The following is a 22,083-nucleotide window of genomic DNA, read 5'->3' as shown; positions in this document are numbered from 1 at the left end:
TGATTGACCTACCTACTTGTGTGCCAGCCACTACACAACTTGCATGAAAAACAACATAGATGCAGAAAGCAGAGTTTGAACAAAAAACAGACTTTATGCATTCATTTACTCAAGTCTATGTCCCGGGATAGAGCTGGATAAAATGACCAAAAACTGCAGCCCATTCTCTGATTAGGAGATTATCAACGAGTGTTTGGTGGCCTCAAATGTCCTGAGAAAAAAATAAGCATTTGAGAATGTACCCAGTACCATTGAAGACGGCTGGGGCTGAAGAAAATTTTGTTTTTTTCTTTTCACAATTCTGAAAACAAAAAGTCAGAATTCTCACACTAATCTCACAATTCTGACATTTCTTGGCATTTCTGAGGTTTTTCAGAATTCACTGAGAAAAAAAGTGAGTGGTCCTAATCCTTGACCTTTCCAGGGTGTAACCTGCCTCTCACCCCATGACAGCAGTGATAGGCTCCAGCCCCCTGCGACCCTGAATTGGATAAGTAGAAGAAAATGGTCCGTCTTTTAAAATGCATGTACAGCCATTACAAGCATACAGACTAATTTCACTTTAGGTCAAGTTTACACCATTACAGTGTTACCCAGTCAGTATCACATCACTTTGTTGTTGAATTTCAAATTAAAAGTCTGCTGAAATGTCATAAGTGCAGTTTTTTTCTTCACATTCAGAATGCCATTATAAGGAAACCTCGTGTTTCCACGGACTCATTTCACTTTAGATCAACAGCACACACTCTCACCGTCTTACTCATTCAATTCAATTTAATTTCAATTCAATTCAATTTTATTTATATAGCGCCAAATCACAACAAAAGTCGCCTCAAGGCGCTTCATAGATACAGAGAAAAACCCAACAATCATATGACCCCCTATGAGCAAGCACTTTGGCGACAGTGGGAAGGAAAAACTCCCTTTTAACAGGAAGAAACCTCCGGCAGAACCAGGCTCAGGGAGGGGCGGGGCCATCTGCTGCGACCGGTTGGGGTGAGAGAAGGAAGACAGGATAAAAGACATGCTGCGGAAGAGAGACAGAGGTTAATAACAGATATGATTCAATGCAGAGAGGTCTATTAATACATAGTGAGTGAGAAAGGTGACTGGAAAGGAAAAACTCAATGCATCTTGGGAATCCCCCGGCAGCCTACGTCTATTGCAGCATAACTAAGGGAGGATTCAGGGTCACCTGGTCCAGCCCTAACTATATGCTTTAGCAAAAAGGAAAGTTTTAAGCCTAATCTTAAAAGTAGAGATAGTTTCTGTCTCCTGAATCCAAACTGGAAGCTGGTTCCACAGAAGAGGGGCCTGAAAACTGAAGGCTCTGCCTCCCATTCTACTTTTAAATACTCTAGGAACAACAAGTAGGCCTGCAGAGCGAGAGCGAAGTGCTCTAATAGGGTGATATGGTACTACAAGGTCATTAAGATAAGATGGGGCCTGATTATTTAAGACCTTGTATGTGAGGAGCAGGATTTTGAATTCAATTCTGGACTTAACAGGAAGCCAATGAAGGGAAGCCAAAACAGGAGAAATATGCTCTCTCCTTCTAGTCCCTGTCAGTACTCTTGCTGCAGCATTTTGGATTAGCTGAAGGCTTTTCAGTGAGTTTTTTGGACATCCTGATAATAATGAATTACAGTAGTCCAGCCTGGAAGTATCAATATTAAGTCAATCTGGTTTTTAATTTTACTTTAAGTGAAAAGTATACACCTTCACAGTGTTACTCAATTAATATCAAATTATTTAAAAAATAATAGCAGTTTGAAATCTGACTTTTTTTTTTACCTGAAATTCTGAATGCCATTATATGGAAACTTAATCCCTGCACAGCAGTTATCTGATTTATATTTCTTACTTTGTTACGCTCTCGCTAGATCCTTATTCTACATGAAAACGACACCAGCATCCTTCCCTCTATGGTTCACCTTTTGCAGTCATATCGCAAATCATTGTGAGCAGGGAGACAATGTCAGGGTTTCAGTGAAGTTCACTGAGACAAAGTCTACAAATGAACAAAAACACTTTACTGGTAGTTCTGTTGTTTGCTGGGTAATTTCCCCTGAGTGTGTATTTTAGCCCGTCTTGTTTAGATTCCTGGCTAATTCTAGTCACACGCAGTGTCTGATAACTATTAATCTACAGTTAAACTTGAGTAAGGAGATTAAAAACCTGAAAGGCAAGTTTCATTTCGGTAAAAACTGAAATGGAGATTTTTGCAATTCTGGAGAACAGAAAGAGTAAAAAGGTCCTTCCCTGCCCACCACCTCCTCTTTTAATATACAACAAAACCAGGAAGTAGATCCCCACTTTCTTTTTGCCACCAAAGACGGTGACCATCCACCTTTTTTAGGCTCTCGGGAATCTCAAATAGTAAGTTCAGTTTTTTAACTCTTGAGGAGACTGTTTGACAAATTGTTGATATGATGCTGTTTTATATCAAATTGAATTGAACTGAATTATCTTTCTGCTTTATTTTCACTATTCAAGCAAATATTTTTTTTGCTGGTTTTCTCATACATCATTATCTATGATGTGTTTTGAGCACACAGGAAATATATGCAGGTTAAGAGACAAGTTACCTCAAGAAAAGGACTGAGAAGGTGAAAGTAGGGCTAGAAAGAGTAGATGATTGTGAAAGTGAAAGGAGACAGCTTTCCTGTGTTCATAGTTTTTGACAGCTTGTCATCTGATTTTAAAACAGCACCTGCAATTGGCACATTTAAATGATGAGTTATTTGTTAGAGGCATGTTTATGAAGAAGGAAAATTACTTTTTTCACAGCGTGGGAAATCATAAGCTGGTCTTATGACTTATGATGTCATTTGGAAAATACAGAAGTGATATATTCTGATTACCATGATTTTTTGTTTTTGTCAGTTTAACAGTGAACCACACTTCTACACATGATTCGACCTGCCCAGAATATGGAAGATGACACCAGGCATGTGGAGATTATAGAGTCATCTGGCATAAATGAGCCGTTTGAGGTTGGAGATCACCTCAATCACAAATCAAGCCGCAAACAATACGTCCCTCAAAAATGTAGATGTACACCCAAGGTCCTCTGCTTCATAGCAGCTGCTATCATCCTCGTCTTCATCTTCGGTAAGAAAGCAAGTTAATAGAGGAAGCTGTGGTTTTGTAGTCAGTTGAGTCACTTAATTCAGTTGATCTGTTCCCATCCCTTATCTGGAATCACTGCCACTTTCAGGCTATTTGATTGGCTACCTGGTCCATCGGAATAAGGATTTGGCTCCCACCTGTGCACCCTCTGCTCTCCGTTATGAAGATGTTCCTGCCACCCATGAGACCGGTGCTGCTCCCCTCATGGACTGGGATGATGTGAAAAAGCTTCTTGCTCACAAACTGACTACATCCAGTATGGACGCTGTCCTTGGGTGAATAGAAGCTCCATGCACTGCAGCACTGCACACATTTTGTTATGTGTATTGTATTTTTAACAGTAAGTAACCAGTTTTTGTTTTCCCTGTCACAGTCAGCTGAGCAGCAGCAACCACCGGGCTGGTTCTCCTGGTGATGAAGATCTGGGGAACAAGGTGATAACAAAGTTTAAGGAGTACGGCATGAAGACCTGGACTGATGAGCACTTTGTCAAGGTTCAGGACCCCCCAGCATCTGGATACAACAGAATAGTTTTCAAGAATGGACCAGAGGAACGTCCAACGGGTTTCCTGTCCTACAGCGGGAGTGGAACAGCAAGGGTAATCAGAAGGCTAAATTATAAGTAGGAAAAATGTGCAGTGACACTTGCAGTGACATTTCTGTTTCTGATGGCTCCAGGGTGCAGTGCTGTATGCCCATTATGGACAGGAAGATGACCTGAGGCAGTTAAAGGACATGAACATAGACATGAATAACAGGGTGATGCTGGTCAGAGCTGGAAGGATCAGCTTTGCTGAGAAGGTGGGTGGTTTCAAAATAAGATGGAACATCATTTGAACAGGACTTTATTTCCTGGGGTACTTGACAATATTTGTAGATGTCGTCTGTTCTTAACCTTCAGTAGAATTCCATTAGAATTTTCCGTGTGTGTGTTTCTGTACAGGCGAGACCTTCTGAACTATATGACCTTTTAAGATTTGCAGATTTATATTTTCATACTTTTCTCATAATCTTTCTCCTCCTTTCCTTCATCTGCCTCCTCCATCACTGCATTCTCCTTTGTCATCTCCATCTCATCCTCTTTCTCCCCAACTGAATCAGAATCATACTTTATTAATCGCAGAAGAAATTATGTAAACAAAGCCTCACGCTTCCCCTTTTTAGCATGAAACTTCATTTTGTATTATGTGATTCATTCGAATAATTTTACTGTTGGTGAACTTGGCTTCCCATTCCCTTGTTTCTCTGCTTATAGGTAGCCAATGCAGCCAAAATGAACGCCTCTGCTGTGCTGATCTACCCAGACCCTGCTGATTACTCGATCAGCGAGAGCACTCCACTCTTTGGACATGTGAGTGAAGACAGTTTTTACTCCTCAGGTGTAAATCACCTGGGGAAAATACTTTAGATGAGTACACTGAAGGAAAGGTGAAGACTGTTGTTTAAATATGAAATGAGAGGACAGATGTTTGACATGTTGACAATACACATGTTGTGAAGTGCATGTAAACCTAGCACTGTTCATAAGAGGAAGTAGTTGTGCTTCCTCTACCAGTGCAATAATCTATATGATAATCACAATAATAATGGGGTTCATGTGTTTAGTTTGATTAAAGCTACCTTTGAAAAGATGTCATGATCCACTCTAAGATCATCCTTTCATCTGTCTGATTCCCACAGGTCCACATGGGCTCTGGGGATCCCTACACCCCAGGCTTCCCCTCCTTCAACCACACCCAGTTTCCACCTGTGCAGTCTTCAGGCCTGCCAAATATTTTGGCTCAGACTATCACAACAGGCATGGGAATGAACATTCTGAGGTAAGACTCACAAACATCATACTGGTATCAGAAAGATGGTTGAAGCTTGTAATAAACAGGGCATCAATAAAGGGTTGACGTTTGTCTGCATCCCACAGGCAGCTCAAGGGTAGAAATCGGCCAAATGGTTGGGGGAGCATCAATAGACTCGGAGATGAGAGCGATGTTATTACTGTGGAAGTCAACAATGTCCTTACTGAGAAAAGGATAAATAATGTCTTTGGGGTCATCAAAGGCTTTGTGGATGCAGGTACAGCAAAGATGAATAATGAGAGAGATCCTGTGATCAGGAAATATGGAAACGATGTGAGCGATGAATGTCCTGTGACCGTCTGCAGATCGATACGTGGTCATTGGGGCCCAGAGGGATGCGTGGGGCCCGGGCTTTGCAGCATCAACCGTGGGCACCAGCGTCCTCGTAGAGCTGGCGCGTTCCATCTCTGACATGGTGGAGAACGGTGAGCGCCTGTCGGCAGCTGATGTTTGGTTTTTAATTTCCAAATAAAATGTTCCTGGATGTACACTTCACGTCATATGCTGAGCAGCTAAAGAACGTGCTGGCTTCATGAGTTTGATTAAATGTGTTTCCACTTTGATAGATGGATTCAAACCGAGGAGGAGTATTGTGTTTGCGAGCTGGAGTGCGGGAGAGTATGGGAGTGTTGGCGCCACCGAGTGGTTGGAGGTAAGAAGTGCATGTCAAAGGTTTAGATTAGCTGCATTTTTCTTTTACTCAACAAAAATGAATCTTCCCATTTAACTTTTTTGCGATTTCATCCGTCTTTGGTGCTAAAAGAAGCCACCCAAATGCACGAGATATTGATGGAAAGCCCAGGATGTTTTCTACTTCGTGCATCAAGATTTTTTAGGATAGTTCAAATAAGTCAAAAGATGTAGACCAAAAACAAATGCCCATTAAAGAAGACGTAAAAGAATAGACTTATTCTGAGGAGGAAAATTATTAGTGATCGTGTCTCATTCATATATTGGATATTTCTTTGTTCCAGGGTTATCTGTCCTCTCTGAGCATGAAAGCATTCACCTACATCAACCTGGACGGCATTGTGACAGGTATTTGCTGCCATGGATGCAGACTTCTTGTACCCATGAAGCTGTTTAATGTCAAACTTTTACAAACACATGCAAAAAGCATCACTTATGTTTCAGGATAACTAAATATTAGTGGTCTTGTTATTCTAGGTCAGAATGGGTTTAAAGTAGCAGCCAGCCCGTTGCTGCACAGCCTGGTCAAAAACGCTCTGAAAGAGGTAACTCCACAGCTGATCTCTTCTGCAGAAATAATTCTGTTGGTCAGTTTTATTTGTAAAATAAAACAAGAGTTTAATCAAAGTATTTGTTTTCCTCTTAGGTGAACTATGACAAGGACAAGTCTCTTCTTTCTCAGTTTGGAAAGAACAACTGGGAGTCTGTTATGTGAGTCCGTCTAATTAAAGATAACAAAGTATAGCCAGTGATGATTATCACAGCCTTCTTGTTTGAAAGTGGGCTGTCATTCTCACTCTTCTTTTTTGCGTTTGATTTTGAAGTCTGGAGCCTCTGAGGATGGACAGTGCTGCATATCCTTTCCTCGCCTTCTCCGGCATTCCCTCAGTCGCTTTCAGATTCCACTCTGGAAGTTCAGTAAGTGAATTCTTCTGTACTACAAGTTCTTAAATAGTTTCTGAACTCTTTTAACTAATGCCAACTTTGTAGATCTGAGAGTAATTCTTAAAACATCCTGTGTGCCTCCTCAGGACTACCCGTACTTTGGCACAATCCTGGACACCCGAGAAAACCTGAACTCTGTCACAGCCAGCCAGGTTCCTCAGCTGGCTGTGAGAGCGGGCCAGTTTGCAGGTCACATAGCGCTGAGGCTGGTCCATGACCACCTGCTGCAGATGGACCTGAAGAAGTACAACCAGCTCATACGCAGCCACGTGGTTCAGATTAATGCGAGGGTCAAGGCTGTTCAGAGGGTGAGTGCTCACCAGTGTCCTTGTAAATGAAGATAGTATTTACCTTGTTGAGAGCAGGGCTGCAGAAATCAGGAGCAACTTGACTGTTGTCGTGTTTTTCATCACTCAACTTAAAAATGATCAGTTTTGAATCAGTTTTTGTTTTGCCTGTTTACTCCTCTCATCATAGAAGACAAAACTATGGTCAGGTCTTGAATGTCCAGCTTACTAACTTGAGTTTGAGGGAGAAAAGTCATCCCTGCATGTGTGTGTGTGCTTGCAGATGCAGCCCCAGCTGTTGCCCAAAGCTCTGACAGTGCAGTGGTTGATCATGGCCTCTGGCTCCTATGGCCGTGCCTCTAGCGCGCTGGCAGCCGACATCCAGAACAGCGACCTGGAGGACATCGAGATGTGCCGCGTGATCAATGACCGCATCATGTCGGTAAGGGGAAAAAACTCAGCCTATCAAGTTTAGTTGATTTCACAAGCTGCCACCTCTGCTTTTGATTAGCAGAAATGACAACTTTAGTGTTGGTTTAGCTACCTTTGGATCGTATATTAAATGGGATACATCACATTTTAATCACAGTCAAGTGTAATAGTTGATGTAAGTAGTCTTTAGTTGCTGCTTTCTGCTTTTCAAAGGACGGGGCTGTCCAATAAATTTGTTGATAACGGTGGTTTTTGTCCAGCTCTTTCATGATGTCCGTCTTCTTGCTATAGGTGGAAAGGAACTTCCTGTCACCCTACGTTTCTCCGATAGACAGCCCCTTCCGTCACATCCTGCTGGGCTCCGGTCCCCACACCCTCAAAGCTCTGACCAACCACCTCGACTCTTTGACGACTGCCGACCCCGACGCAGACGCCGAGCTGTTCCGCAACCAGTTTGCCCAGGCGACCTGGACCATTCAGACCTGTGCCAACTCCCTAGCAGGGGACATCTGGTCTCTGGATAATGAAACCTAGAAAAGTCCTTTTCCTTCCCTTGTTCATGGTTTGGCCCTCTTATTACAACAGGCAGTGCTGTTGTGATTAATCACCACGTTTTCAGCGGATATCTACAAAGTCATCATATTGTTTTCACGATGTTCATTTGTTAAAAGCGCCGTATGATGACAATAAGTCAATGACTTTCTATAGTTTACCATTAGGAAAACTGTTTTTTTTGTTCTACTATTGCTGCTGCGGTGTTCAAACCTGAGCTTTTTTTTTTTTTATCACTAGCTAAAATATCTCATACTGTGATAGATACAGAAATTTCAGATTGATTTTTACAGAAGCACCAGTGTATAAAGATTTGGAATAATCAGCTGCATTAAAAACAAAAACAACAACAAAAAAACAAAACAACGCAAAGCCCTGATTATATGCATGAATTTAATAAAGTGATCTGAATCAAATACGAAACACATTTCCTGGCATTGGAGCTAATCTGTGCAGACCTGTCAAAGCAGGGGAGAAGGTCCTCAACCATGTGCCACTGAAACAGAAACCATGTGTTTATTTATTGCGTTATTTATTTATCAGTGGCAGGGTTCACTATAAATAGTTTTTAATCACCTTTCATATAAAAGTATAATTATCAGGAGCAGTAATTTCCAAAATGTTAATAACAGTAGGTAGTTTTTTTTTAATATTATGGTGATAGTGTTTACCATAATGTGTACATTCAGTACAAAACTTTGTTTTCGCACACACGCAATGCGCCTATTCCACTGAAGAAATTATTTGATTGGTTGAGTAATGTCACGTGGGATGGCTTATAACGTACGCGATTAACCCGTTTGCTTCCTGTGTACGCACGTCGAGTACCGTAAACACAAAAGAAAAAGCTGCGCACATTAAAAATAACCTTACCGTAAGTACGTGGAAAGCTGCGCAGAGTAAAATATAAACGGTCTGGTTCCACACAGAACGTCATCTGGGTCCAGATCCGGACCGCGACCCGCCCATTGCCTACTCAAGGGTTAGAATAAACAATGTAAATAAAAACATTGTCATTAGAAAAAATTAGAGGAAGTATGTTACCACTGAGCGGTGACTCCAAACTCGTGATCTCGCCCTTTCACGCCCATTTCTTTCCCAACTGCGCTAAAGATCTTCCTGCTCAGAGAACTGCGTCCCCCGATTTATGATGCTGACATCGGGGACAGAGAGGCAACAGTCTGACACAGTAAGTTCGCCATGCAACACATCAGAGAGAATTTAGATAAGGATAAACGTAAGTGCCATAAAAGTGTTGTGCATTTGTTTCATTTGCTCATTAATTTGGGAAAACACACTCTGGTGTAGTGTAGTCTGTGTCGTGGAAAGAGCATTATGTGGCTGTTTGATCACGACTATGTACTAATCAGATTAGTTTTCAGATCTATATTTCTCACTGTGTAAGACACGGTCTGAGTGACTACAACGACTCTACGTGGAAACAACATCAACACCCGTCCGTGTGCCGCACAGTTTCTGCAGTCGTAGCGCGAATTGTTTTGACCTGGGAGCCGAGGTCGAAGTTTCAACTACTGTTTGCTGAGCAGAAAAAGTTAAACTTTTTATTTGTATTTATTTATTATTATTGTTGTTGTTGTTGTGCTATTCCTTTCGTAATTTCCCCTTAAATGGCCCACATGTCATTGCAGTATGCAGTTTTTTTTCAGCCCCCCCCCTGTATTTTAACGACAAGAGGTGCATTTTACGCCCTCCAGTTTAGACTCATTGTCCACTTTAGTCACATGCGTTGTCTGATAACTTTGAATCCACAGCAGAATTCTGCATGTGCTTCCTCTATGACAATCCTCAGCCAGCAGTGGAAAGCCTCTAAGTGGCTCTGCAGTATCACATATGAGTTAATGAAAAACAATCCTGAGTGATCAGAAACTCTCTTCTGTAGTCTTGTCGCGGGTGTAGTGTTTATGTGTTTGACATTATGTGCATGTTTAACAGAAATAATATTTCCTCTGATAATGCACGTACCTGTAGATATGATAAGAACTGTACAGGAAAGCATTACTACATAAGACCCCAGACCCATTTTTACTTTCAAGAAAACTATGGGAGAGTCAGCGTTAAAACTTTAACAGAAACTTTCCTCAATGTGTAAAGAGGTTTCTTATGGGCTAAAGAGATTCTTATGATTAGCTTGTATAGATTCTGTCCCATAGCTGAAGCTCCTTATACAACTTGCCTTTGACTTCTTAACAGTGGAGGAAATAATTATTTGATTTGTGATGAATCTGTAAGGTTACCCACTTCCAAAGAGAAGAACAGTCTGTAATTTTTATGGTATTTTCATTTTAATGAAAAGAGACACAACCACAAATCCACAAAAAATACACTGCATAAAAGTTATAAATTTATTTGCATTTGTCATTGAGTGAAGGAAATAGTTGATCCCCTACAAACATCCAGAATGCTGGCTCCCACAGATTTCAATCAAACAATCAATCAATTACAAGCACTCCTGATCGCAACTCTTTGAGTATAAATCGACCCAGCCCACAGAAACAGTTTATCCATTCCTGCCTCGCCACCACGATGGGCGAGACCAAAGAGTCGGTGGTGTCATTGTGTGTCGACCTGTGCAGGACACTTGCCGTTTGCTCCCCTGCCAGCTCTGCCTTTAGGATAAGAAGAATCGGACCAATGACAAGACATGGGATATATTCTTTGGATGTTCCTGCAAGTAAAAAGCAGCAACCCACTGCTCGCACTGTGAGGGATTTAAGTTGAATAAAAAGTTACATTCACGCACCACCTGCCTTTAAGTCTCTTTGGAGGATAAAATGCCTGTCATTTAAAGACTAAACTGTGGCTGGAGTAGTCTAACTTTTTGGTTTATCTTCTCAGAATCCTCTGAAGCAGCCATGGACCAAGCAAGATCAGCGATATCCCAAATTGTAAGTATTCAGTGAGTGTTATAAGATAAATCTTAAAATAACAAGCTTAGTATTAAGCTTGAATCCCTCCCTTTATTTATTTATTTTTCCATTTCCACCTCTTAACTGAAAGGTTACTTCAAATATACATTTCACTGTGCAGTATTTCCTTCGGCACAGGGACACTCTACCAAAATCCAATTCACAAACCAAGACACTTTTCTCTTGGGGGATAATACAAACTAAATCCAAATGGAAGATCTGAATCTAACTTACCACCTACCGCATGTAGCGAATCACTAGCCTGCTAGTGCGCTGCACTGAAACTGCTCTGGTGTAATGACTGACCTGCTTAAAGAAACTGTCGAGGCCGAACACAAGAACTTCAGTTTTTGGCACTGAGATGGAGGAAATTTGAAGACTTTCAATCAGTAATGACAGTGAAACATTCACTGAGGCAGGAGAGACTGTTGAGGCTTTTGGATTAGCAGAAATGTAAAACGGTGTATCGTCAGCATAGCAATGGTATGAAATGCCTTTGAAACTGTTTAATCGAAGACTCGTGGTAACATATATTAAGAAAACAGAACTGGATCAGTGGGCATGCTGTCTATGATTCCCACCCAGGTTCTATATTCTTTGGTAGTTACTGAAATAATATGTTTTACTTACCCTGACCTTTTCTGTTTCTGTTTTGTTAGTTTAACAATGAACCACACTCCTACACACGATTCAACTTGCCTGATAATATGGAAGGTGACACCAGCCAGGTGGAGATGATACAGTCGTCTGACATGAATGAGGCGGTTGGAGAGAATGGCGACGGAGACCACCTTAGTCACAAGTCAAACCGCCAACCACACGTGGCTCAAAACTTTGAATGTACAACCAAGAACCTCTGCTTCATGGCAGCTACTATCGTCTTCACATTTGTCATTGGTAAGAGAGGGAGAATGGCATAGTTGGCATATTTCTGTTTGTCTGAGGAGATACTTATGCCTAGAAAGTTGCATTTTTTTTTAAACATTTTCCATGTGTGTGTGAAAACTTACAAAGTATAATTTTATCATCTGAAAAACAGCTCAGCTTTGACCTTGCATTCATCTGAGCAACAGTTTGACAGTTTATAGCCATGAATTTAGTCTGGAGGTGTAAGCGTTGATAGTGTAAAAACTTTAGGTCTCTTGGTCCCTCACTGGTATTTTAAAATGCTGATTCTGTGCTATGGTCTGGTCTTGGGTGTGTTCCCTTTCCTTGTTAGTAATTGTTTCCTCATTTTAAATGACTACCACGTTCAGGCTATTTGACTGGCTACCTGGTTCATAAGAATAAGGATCTGAATTGCTCCTGTGCACCTTCTGAAGATGATATTACCCATGAGACTGGTGCTGTCCCTTTCATGGACTGGGATGATGTGAGAAAACTGCTTGGTGATAAACTAAATACATCCAACTTAGAGATTGCACTAAGGTGAATAGAAACCCCACACACTGCATGTACAGTGCTGTACAAATTTTATGTGCATTGCCGTTTTAAAAGAGAATAACTGGGCCCTGTTTTCGTCTTGTGTTCGTTCACAGTCAGCTGAGCAGCAGCAACCACCGGGCTGGTTCTCCTGGTGATGAAGATCTGGGGAACAAGGTGATAACAAAGTTTAAGGAGTACGGCATGAAGACCTGGACTGATGAGCACTTTGTCAAGGTTCAGGATCTCCCAGCATCTGGATACAACAGAATAGTTTTCAAGAACGATTCAGAGGAACATCCAACAGGTTTCCTGTCCTACAGCGCGAGTGGAACAGCAAGGGTAATCAGAAGGCTAAATTATGAGTAGGAAAAATGTACAGTGACATTTGCATTGACATTTCAGTTTCTGATGGCTCCAGGGTGCAGTGCTGTATGCCCATTATGGACAGGAAGAGGACTTCCAACAGCTGAAGAACATCAACATCAACATGAATAACAGGGTGATGCTGGTCAGAGCTGGAAGGATCAGCTTTGCTGAGAAGGTGGGATGCTTAAAAAGATGCAAAAGTTGTATTAGTAAACTATTCAAACAGGAATTATCTTTCCTGGGGTGACTTGGGTAATATCTGTGCGTGTTGTAATTCCTTGCAAATCTGCCATGTGTTTAAATTGCAATTTGAAAATGTCAAAATATCAAACAGAAGTTTTAGTCCAGTTTAAATCTGGTTTTGTTTTTGTTTTTTTTGTGTGTGTAAAAAGCTTTGCGTTCTCTACACTTTTCTTCACCCTCTTTCCTGCATGAGGCTGTGATGAAATAAAGCTTGGAGAACATTTTATGCATAAATTCAGGAGAGACTGTTTTGCTAAATGGCACAGATTCACACATAGAAGTGACATGTTTAAATCCATCAGATGAACAGGCTTAATATGTGGCAGCTGATGTGACAGGGTAGGCAATAGGGTACTTTGTAAATCTGAGGTCATACTAGTGATACCAGTTTAGTGATTGTGGGACTTAAGTTTACTTCTTTTTGCATGAAACACTGCAAAAAGATGGATGGATTCATGCAAAAATCTTTACTGTTGGTGAACTTAATTTTCCATTGCCTTGTTTCTCTGCTTATAGGTAGCCAATGCAGCCAAAGTGAACGCTTCTGCTGTGCTGATCTACCCAGACCCCACTGATTACCCTATTGGAAATGATACTTCACTCTTTGGACATGTGAGTGAGGGTGGTTTTAAAATGTACTGGAATAAAACCCACTGAAGTGCTCTACGTGCTTAGTTTGTTTGATGTTCTCAAGATTCAAAGAATTGGAATGCAGTGGGAGCTTTTCTGGAGTTTTGAGCAAGTGAGGGTGCTACCAAACAAATCATAACTCGCTGGCAATTGTTTGATTCCTGGTCATACAGTGTTGCTGGTAGGTTCTGTAGAAGCATAGACAAAAAGACAGACAGGGAATATGAAGACTGATTTGACATGTATTATGAACTCTAAAGTCTGTAAACCTAATACTGTTGCTAAGAGGAAGCAATTGCACTGCATTGTGTTTTTCTTCTGTTTCCCACAGGTCCACATGGGCTCTGGGGATCCCTACACCCCAGGCTTCCCTTCCTTCAACTACACCCAGTTTCCACCTGTGCAGTCTTCAGGCCTGCCACATATTTTGGCTCAGACTATCACAACAGGCATGGGAACCAAAATTCTGAGGTAAGGCTCACAAACATCATACTGGTATCAGAAAGATTGTCGAAGCTTGTAATAAACAGGGCATCAATAAAGAGTTGACATTTGTCTGCATCCCACAGGCAGCTCGGGGGTAGAACTCAGCCAGATGGTTGGGGGAGCATCAATAGACTCGGAGATGAGAGCAATGTTATTACTGTGGAAGTCAACAATGTCCTTACTGAGAAAAGGATAAATAATGTCTTTGGGGTCATCAAAGGCTTTGTGGATGCAGGTACAGCAAGATGAATAATGAGAGAGATCCTGTGATCAGGAAATATGGAAACGATGTGAGCGATGAATGTCCTGTGACCGTCTGCAGATCGATACGTGGTCATTGGGGCCCAGAGGGATGCGTGGGGCCCGGGCTTTGCAGCATCAACCGTGGGCACCAGCGTCCTCGTAGAGCTGGCGCGTTCCATCTCTGACATGGTGGAGAACGGTGAGCACCTGTTGATACTTTATACACGCTTCTCTTAGGCACTATCATGGGAAAGCATATCATTCATTTTCATTGCTATGCAAAGGATACCCAGTTTAATGTATCAGTGAAGCCAGATGGCACGCACCAATTAGTTGAACGACAGGAATGTCTTAAAGCCATAAAGACCTGGCTCTAACTTCCTGCTTCTAAATGAAAACCAAGGCTATCGTACTTGGCCCTAACAATTGCATTGTCTTGGAATGAAATAAAACTTTTAGATATCTTGGGGTTGTTTTTGACCAGGGTGTGTCTTCAGTTGTTTCAAAGTGCTGGACTGAGAATACTGACAGGGACTAGAAAGAGAAAACATTTCTCAGATACTGGCTTTGCTTCACAGGCTTCATGTTAAATCCCGAATCTTAATTAATAACATTCTCAAAGAAGGTCTTGAATAATCAGGCCCCATCTTATCTTAAAGACCTCACAGTATGTAATTACCCAGGCTGAGTACTTGACTCTCAGTCTGAAGGCCTACTTGTGGTTCTCACAATATTTAAAAGGAGAATGGGGGGGCAGAGCCTTCAGCTTTCAGGGCTCTCTTCTTTGGAACCAGCTCCCAGGTGGATTTGGGAGACTGACACCGTTTCTACTTTTAAGATTAGGCTTTAAACTTTCCTTTTTGCTACAGCTTATAGTTATGGCTGGATCAGGTGATCCTGAATCCTCCCTTAGTTATGGTGCTGTGGGCCTCCCATGATGCACTGAGTGCTTCTTTACCCACCTCTTTTTCTTCCTGATTTTTCTTGCTGTTAAGAGGGAGTTTTTATTTTCCACTGTCACCAAGTGCTTCAAGTCTGATTGTTGGCGTGTTCTCTGTTTTACTGTAGGCTCTTTAGCTTGCAATTTGGCTGTATATAAATAAAACTGAATTGGGGAAAAAAAACCCCAAATGAATAAGTAACAGTAATGAAATTGATGTAAACTTCACACCAGACGCTAAAGTTTGTCACTGAGCAGCTTCTTTAGTTTTATTAAATGTGTTTCCACTTTGTCAGATGGATTCAAACCCAGGAGGAGCATCGTGTTTGCCAGTTGGAGTGCGGGAGAGTATGGGAGTGTTGGCGCCACCGAGTGGTTGGAGGTAAGAAGTGCATGGCAAAACTGCATTAATAATGAGTGTACTCTGTTCATGTAAATACACGCTATAATAGCTTAATTTGTCATGTCATATATTCAACAAAGTGATGGAAAAATTCCTCAGAGATTTTGGTTCATATTGACATGAGAGCATCAAGCATTTGCTGCACATTTGTCAGTTTCATCTCACATCTGGTTCATGTGTACATGCATAAATTGGCTTATTAGAGAGCAAACATTTGAAAAGATGTACCTAACAAAGTGGCTGAGTATAAATTTAATTTGGCTATTTCTTTGTTCCAGGGTTATTTGTCCTCTCTGAGCATGAAAGCAGTCGCCTACATCAACCTGGACGGCATTGTGACAGGTATTTACTGGATGGACTCTTTTTATACCTCTTTAGTGTTCAGGTTTCCTCTTATGCATCTTCTTAAAAGACTAAATTAGGCGACATCATGAAAACTAAACATTAGGGTTGTTTTTTTTTTTTCAGGTCAGAATGGATTTAAAGTAGCAGCCAGTCCGTTGCTGCACAGCCTGATCCAAAACGCTCTGAAAGAGGTAACTTCACATCTGATCTCTTCAGTAGAGACCACTAAGATGTAAATGAAATAAATGTGTTTTATTTGTTTTATCAATTTCCCATCCCAACCACAAATTCTACTAACATCCCAGCTGCACTGCAAATCCTTACACCCTGTTTTAGAGACGCTGCGATCAATTCACCTGTGAACCAAGCACTGCAAACAGTTTGGGTCTCAGCACAGCTGGGAATAAGTGCTGTGTGTCACCTGTAATGGATTTGCAGAGGGAAGTGGCACAAACAAAAAAAAAAAGTAAAGAAAGAAGTTGGACCGCTCTCACAGGACTCCCTTGCAATCTTTTACAACGGCCTGCACGACCAGGCTGTGTAACTAAAACAAAACTACAAGTAAATCAAAAGAAAAAAGGACAGTAGAGACACCCCAACAAACACAAAGTTTTCAATTAAACTTGCAACACAATAAAAACATCCAAAACACCAAATATGCCTACGGCACTGATCAATTTCCCCACTCAATTTCATCAAGATCTAGGTCTCGATGAAGTCTTGTTACAAATCCTACCCACTCACACCAGAGTGAGTTAATCATCTGCTGAAATTCCCACTTTCTTTTTAAAGCTCCTTTGCCAAACACACAACAGAAGGCATCAAACTTCCAGGTGGCACTTATTACAAGTAGAAATAATTCTTCTGGTTAGTTTTGGTTTGTAAAATTTGCGAGAGTTTAATCAAAGTATTGGTTTTCTTCTCAGCTGAATAACGACAAGAACCAGTCTCTTCTTTCTCAGTTTGGAAAGAACAACTGGGAGTCTGTTATGTGAGTCCGTCTAATTAAAGATAACAAAGTATAGCCAGTGATGATTATCAAAGCCTTTGTTTGCTGTCATTCTCACTCTTCTTTTTTGCGTTTGATTTTGAAGTCTGGAGCCTCTGAGGATGGACAGTGCTGCGTATCCTTTCCTCGCCTTCTCCGGCATTCCCTCCGTCGCTTTCAGATTCCACTCTGGAAGTTCAGTAAGTGAATTCTTCTGTACTACAAGTTCTTAAATAGTTTCTGAACTCTTTTAACTAATGCCAACTTTGTAGATCTGAGAGTAATTCTTAAAACATCCTGTGTGCCTCCTCAGGACTACCCGTACTTTGGCACAATCCTGGACACCCGAGAAAACCTGAACTCTGTCACAGCCAGCCAGGTTCCTCAGCTGGCTGTGAGAGCGGGCCAGTTTGCAGGTCACATAGCGCTGAGGCTGGTCCATGACCACCTGCTGCAGATGGACCTGAAGAAGTACAACCAGCTCATACGCAGCCACGTGGTTCAGATTAATGCGAGGGTCAAGACTGTTCAGAGGGTGAGTGCTCACCAGTGTCCTTGTAAATGAAGATAGCATTTACCTTGTTGAGAGCAGGGCTGCAGAAATCAGGAGCAACTTGACCATTGCTGATATATCAGTATTGACATTGATACAATGATGCCAATACAAGTTTTTAAAAAAGGAAACAGAGAAGAGAGAAACACACTTCGACCATGTTATGAGTGTTGATGTTACATAGTTTGTCCACCAGAGGTCATTCTGAGACTTCGCTGTTGACAACATGTAATTGGAATGCCAGAAACACAACAACTATCTGATTACAGGCCTGTACTTCAAAGCTGGAATTCTTCCTATCCAGGTAACTAAAAGGTTTCTGTATTACAAAGAAGTTTCACTTCTTCTTCATTTTTATTTATATAGCATCAAATCACAACAACCGTCGCCTCAAGGCAATTTATATTGTAAGGTAAAGACAATAATGCAGAGAAAACCCCAACAGTTAGACGACCACCTATTAGATAGCACTTGGCGACAGTGGGAAGGAAGAACTCCCTTTTAACAATAGAAACCTCTTGCATAACCATGATCAGAAATATGCTTTCTCTTTCTAATCCCTGTCAGTACTCTGGCTGCAGCATTTTGGATCAACTGAAGGCTTAATTCCAGTAGTCCAACCTAGAAGTACTAAATGTATGAACTAGTAGACCAACATTACTTTGAGAACGATGTTTCTAATTGGCGCTGGAGTGACGGCAGCCTTTCCAAGTAGCTCTGCAACACCGAACTTGTTTCTTAACTTTCAACTTTTTTAGACTAGTCTTTCAAACTTTTTTTTAACTTCCTTTAGTCACTCTACTTTCTACCTCTTAGATATACTATGTGTATATATGGTGTATTTATGCTTATATCCTTACTCTCTTTCCCCTTAATGTATCTGTAACATGCAACTTCTTTCGGTGCTTTGCTACTGGAAACTGAATTTCCCGGAGGAACCCACCCGAGGGATTAATAAAGTTTCATCTAATCTAATCTAATCTAATCTAATTTTAGAGATATTGCACAAATGCAAGAAAGCAGTCCTACATATTTGTTCAATATACACACTGCAGGACATTTGCTGGTCAAAAATGACTTCAAGATTCCTCACAATGTTACTGGAGGACAAGTTAAACCATCTATCCTAATGGCATATCCCAGCTACCATGGGGAAGTATACCTTGACCAGGTCAACAGTCTGTTGCAGGGCTTATATAAGCATGTGTTATGTAAACAGAATTGGTTCTAACACAGAAACCTGTGGAACTCCATAATTAACCTTGGTGTGTGAAATAAGACTTCCCATTTACATGAACAAATTGTACTGTATTAGATGGATATGATTCAAATCAATGCAGCACACTTACAGCATGCTCTAATGGCTGCAATAAAATATTATGGTCAACAGTATTGAACGCTGCACTGAGGTCTAGCAGGACAAGCACAGAGGGCATAAGAAGATCATTAGTACCCTTCACTAAAGCTGTTTCTGTGCTGTGAATTCTGAAACCTGACTGAAACTCTTCAAATAAACAATTCCTCTGAGATGATCACTTAGCTGTTTTACCAGTACTCTTTCAAGAACTTTTGAGATAAAGGAAGGTTGGATGATAGAGATGTGATAGTGAGTCTGAGAGATTAAGAGTTGAGATATTAGGTCTAAGTCACACAGTTGGCATTTCTTTCTGCCTTCAAATAGACTAAACTTTATTTATTTTGTAGCTGTTTTCAGTCTTATATTCTTCAGTCTTAGCCTGGATATGATGAGTTCGCTTTGGCCTCTGAGCAGAGTCAATCCAAGACTTAATTAGAGTAAAAGAAGATTATTTTGAAACTACATTTTTATTTTATTAATTAAGGACTCATTAACAACTACATAAAAAAGAAACGTTATATTTAGTTAAACGAAATCTATTTATCTAGTTGAAAGCAAGTTGAAGAGATGTAGAGTAACGTCACCTCTCTTACTCTTTTGCCCAGACTCTGGTCAAATCTTGCACGTCCAGTTACCAAATTGAGTTTATTGTGAAAACTAAATCACTCCTGCATATTTGTCTGCTACCAGTTGCAGCCCCAGCTGTTGCCCAAGACCCTGACTGGGCAGTGGTTGGTCATGGCCTCTGGCTCCTACAACCGTGTCTCTAGCATATTGACAGCTGACATCCAAAACAGCAACCTGGAAAACGTGGAGATGTGCCGCATGATCAATGACCGCATCATGACGGTAAGGCTTCCAACACTCAGTAATTCTTCCTGAGATATTCTGTGGAAAATATGGATATATCTTAGCAATTGTTGCTGTTATTGTAAATATTTCCTTCTTTTGAACTGATAATTATTAATTCAACTGGTGAATCAACACAGCTAATGAGGTGTTGGCTTATAAAGTGGAAACAACAATGAAGCTAAAGCTAAGCTGCTATCTGAGCTTTTGGCCAAAGGATTTTATATATTTTAGTGTGGTTTAGCCACTTTTGTGTCATATTTAAAATGGAATACGTCATATTTTATTTTACTGCATTACTTTTTATCTACTGTAAAGTGCAATAGTATTCAAGGTAGTATTCTTTTTAGCTGCTAATTGCCTCCTTTTATATGACAGAAAAGTCTGGTGACTCAGAACACTTTTAACAAACTCCTCCATGTTCCTCCTCCTGTTACTATAGGTGGAAAGGAACTTCCTGTCACCCTACGTTTCTCCGATAGACAGCCCCTTTCGCCACATCCTGCTGGGCTCCGGCCCCCACACCCTCAAAGCTCTGTCCAGCCACCTCGACGCTCTGAAGTCTACCAGCCCAGAGGCCAACGCCGAGCTGTTCCGCAACAAGCTTGCCCAGGCGACCTGGACCATTCAGGCCTGTGCCAACTCCCTAGCAGGGGACATCTGGTCTCTGGATAATGAATTCTAGAAAAGTCCTTTGCCCTCCCTTGTTCATGGCTTGGCCCTCTTATTACAACAGGCGGTGTGACAGCCAGTATGATGGTGTGATTAACAGACAGTTTTTTAATGGATTTCCACAAAGTCATCACATCTGTTCCACAGTGTTCATTTTCCTTTTTCTAAAATTTTCCATAAAACCAATATATGATATGTCATGATAGAAAATATGTGAGCCTTCTGCTAAAAAAAACTTGCACAAAGAAAAAAACAAATCTTGAATTTGAACCTGTGGTATTTTAAATATCACGATCTTCAATACTTTGGCCCTCATCATGTCATGCCAATATCATAGCTACAAGCCAGATCCAGGTTTCACGTCCATACAGTAAGGGGCTGTTGACACAGGGCTGGTACACTTTGATCTTTGAGTGGTCAGTCAGCGCTTTATTTTTACACACCCTGCAGGACAATAAGGCCACGATAGTGTTTACCTTCCTGAGTCATCAACTGAGTTCCATGTTGAGTGAGAGGGTAGTGTTGATGGTAGAACCCAGGAAAGTTATTTTAACTGCACGGGTGCAGATATTCATAGTGATTGAGGGAGGGGTGAGGCCATCTTATGCACAGATGTTCATCTTTTTTCTGGCTGACAATGAGCCCAAACTACTTACACAAAGATTAGAGGATGCTTGTCAGTCTCTGGAGGATAGCCTCAGTGTGGGCCACGAGGGTAAAGAGCATCTCCCTGATTAAGTACTATCCTGACTTTGGTCTTCAAGCACAGAAAACAGCAAATGTGCCTATGACTTTGACCTTGTGGGTAAGGACTAATTAGGATCTCATTGTGTGCATATTTAGCTAAAAAATGACAAATACTGTAGGAGGAGTAGTGATTATTGATTATGAAAGGATGGACGGACAATGTATACCTCTGGCTTAAGCTCATCCTTTGTCCTATACCATGGGGAACATCAGTCCTTTGGCTGGATGAAATAAAAATGAAAAATAACCATCACAGTATCACTTTAGCAAAAGCATCTCAGAGTACCTGATATTAAAATCAGAGGCCAGAGCTTTTTCATGTGATGGATCATCTAAAGAAGCACAGTTTCTGAACCATCGTTTCAGGTCATGAAAATTCACTATCATCACCAGCTGTTGCTAATGTCTGGATTAGCTGGGATGTGTTCTTGTCCAATATTGTCTGGAAAACTTTAAGCTAACTGCAGTGGTTTCATCCTGATTTTTTTGAAAAAATAATAAAGGTGGCACCTCACTCTTCTCTTTTTATTGCATTTGTTAAACCTGCTTCTGCTTGTTTCACCTTAAAGTACTGCAATTTTAGCTAAAATTGGAAGAGACCACTAACAGTGTAGGGGAGTAGGGCATGTGAAGTAATGACTACTGTATTCTACCAAAGATAAGATTTTCGGTATGACAAAAAAATGCTCTTATTTGGGTACATATATGGTTTCAAGGTGTAAGGTTTAAGAGAGTATGTTTCTGGTAACCCACCCCCCTGCCAAATTTATGTTATTGGTTGGTCCCTAATTGCATGTGGGGCACTAGGCCTGAGGCCTGTAAGCCCATTTCATCTGGCCCAGCTGATCTGTTCCATCTTCAAGCTCTACTATTGAAGGAATTTTTTGCTTTAAAGAAAGGAGTGTTACAAACACATACCTTGGCCACAGCATTGTGGTCTAGTATTATTTCCATAACTAATCACCACTTTACACTGTGGATGTAGTTTGAATGAATAAAACTACATTTTACCTTTTGA

At 41.0% G+C, this 22,083-nt stretch overlaps 2 protein-coding genes across 2 annotated transcripts; both read left to right on the top strand.

Annotated features, from left to right (window-relative positions):
- The first annotated feature begins 2,886 nt into the window (after positions 1–2,886).
- LOC146367229 (transferrin receptor protein 1-like) lies at positions 2,887–8,283 on the top strand. The gene is made up of 16 exons (XM_084913275.1): positions 2,887–3,114; positions 3,221–3,407; positions 3,506–3,731; positions 3,811–3,933; positions 4,388–4,483; positions 4,813–4,952; positions 5,051–5,202; positions 5,291–5,410; positions 5,552–5,637; positions 5,960–6,023; positions 6,153–6,220; positions 6,322–6,386; positions 6,500–6,593; positions 6,707–6,928; positions 7,191–7,349; positions 7,631–8,283. Exons 1-16 carry the CDS (start codon positions 2,913–2,915, stop codon positions 7,871–7,873), a joined length of 2,247 nt encoding a protein of 748 aa, XP_084769401.1. The 5' UTR covers positions 2,887–2,912; the 3' UTR covers positions 7,874–8,283.
- Positions 8,284–8,817: 534 nt separating this feature from the next.
- Positions 8,818–22,083, top strand: LOC146367228 (transferrin receptor protein 1-like). Its single transcript, XM_084912993.1, has 18 exons — positions 8,818–9,080; positions 10,748–10,797; positions 11,478–11,715; positions 12,075–12,246; positions 12,357–12,582; positions 12,662–12,784; positions 13,369–13,464; positions 13,814–13,953; positions 14,052–14,203; positions 14,291–14,410; positions 15,448–15,533; positions 15,833–15,896; positions 16,023–16,090; positions 16,826–16,890; positions 16,994–17,087; positions 17,201–17,422; positions 19,488–19,646; positions 20,089–22,083. Exons 2-18 carry the CDS (start codon positions 10,765–10,767, stop codon positions 20,329–20,331), a joined length of 2,301 nt encoding a protein of 766 aa, XP_084769119.1. The 5' UTR covers positions 8,818–9,080; positions 10,748–10,764; the 3' UTR covers positions 20,332–22,083.

This window comes from Perissodus microlepis, chromosome 18 (assembly GCF_051167445.1).
Source record: "Perissodus microlepis isolate ML-2025 ecotype Zambia chromosome 18, ASM5116744v1, whole genome shotgun sequence".
NCBI lineage: Eukaryota > Metazoa > Chordata > Actinopteri > Cichliformes > Cichlidae > Perissodus > Perissodus microlepis.
Note: the sequence above shows the minus strand (reverse complement) of the source record. Positions and strands in the feature narration are given on the sequence as shown.

What these genes read in the sequence shown, in the direction of transcription:
- LOC146367228 (XM_084912993.1), top strand. Translation starts at nt 10,765, where the DNA reads ATGGACCAAGCAAGATCAGCGATATCCCAAATT. An exon ending in GCGCGAGTGGAACAGCAAGG is followed by an intron (nt 12,583 to 12,661) that starts GTAATCAGAAGG and finishes TGATGGCTCCAG; the next exon opens with GGTGCAGTGCTGTATGCCCA. An exon ending in TCAATGACCGCATCATGACG is followed by an intron (nt 19,647 to 20,088) that starts GTAAGGCTTCCA and finishes CTGTTACTATAG; the next exon opens with GTGGAAAGGAACTTCCTGTC.
- LOC146367229 (XM_084913275.1), top strand. Translation starts at nt 2,913, where the DNA reads ATGATTCGACCTGCCCAGAATATGGAAGATGACACCAGGCATGTGGAG. An exon ending in TCAAAAACGCTCTGAAAGAG is followed by an intron (nt 6,221 to 6,321) that starts GTAACTCCACAG and finishes TTTTCCTCTTAG; the next exon opens with GTGAACTATGACAAGGACAA. An exon ending in TCAATGACCGCATCATGTCG is followed by an intron (nt 7,350 to 7,630) that starts GTAAGGGGAAAA and finishes TTCTTGCTATAG; the next exon opens with GTGGAAAGGAACTTCCTGTC.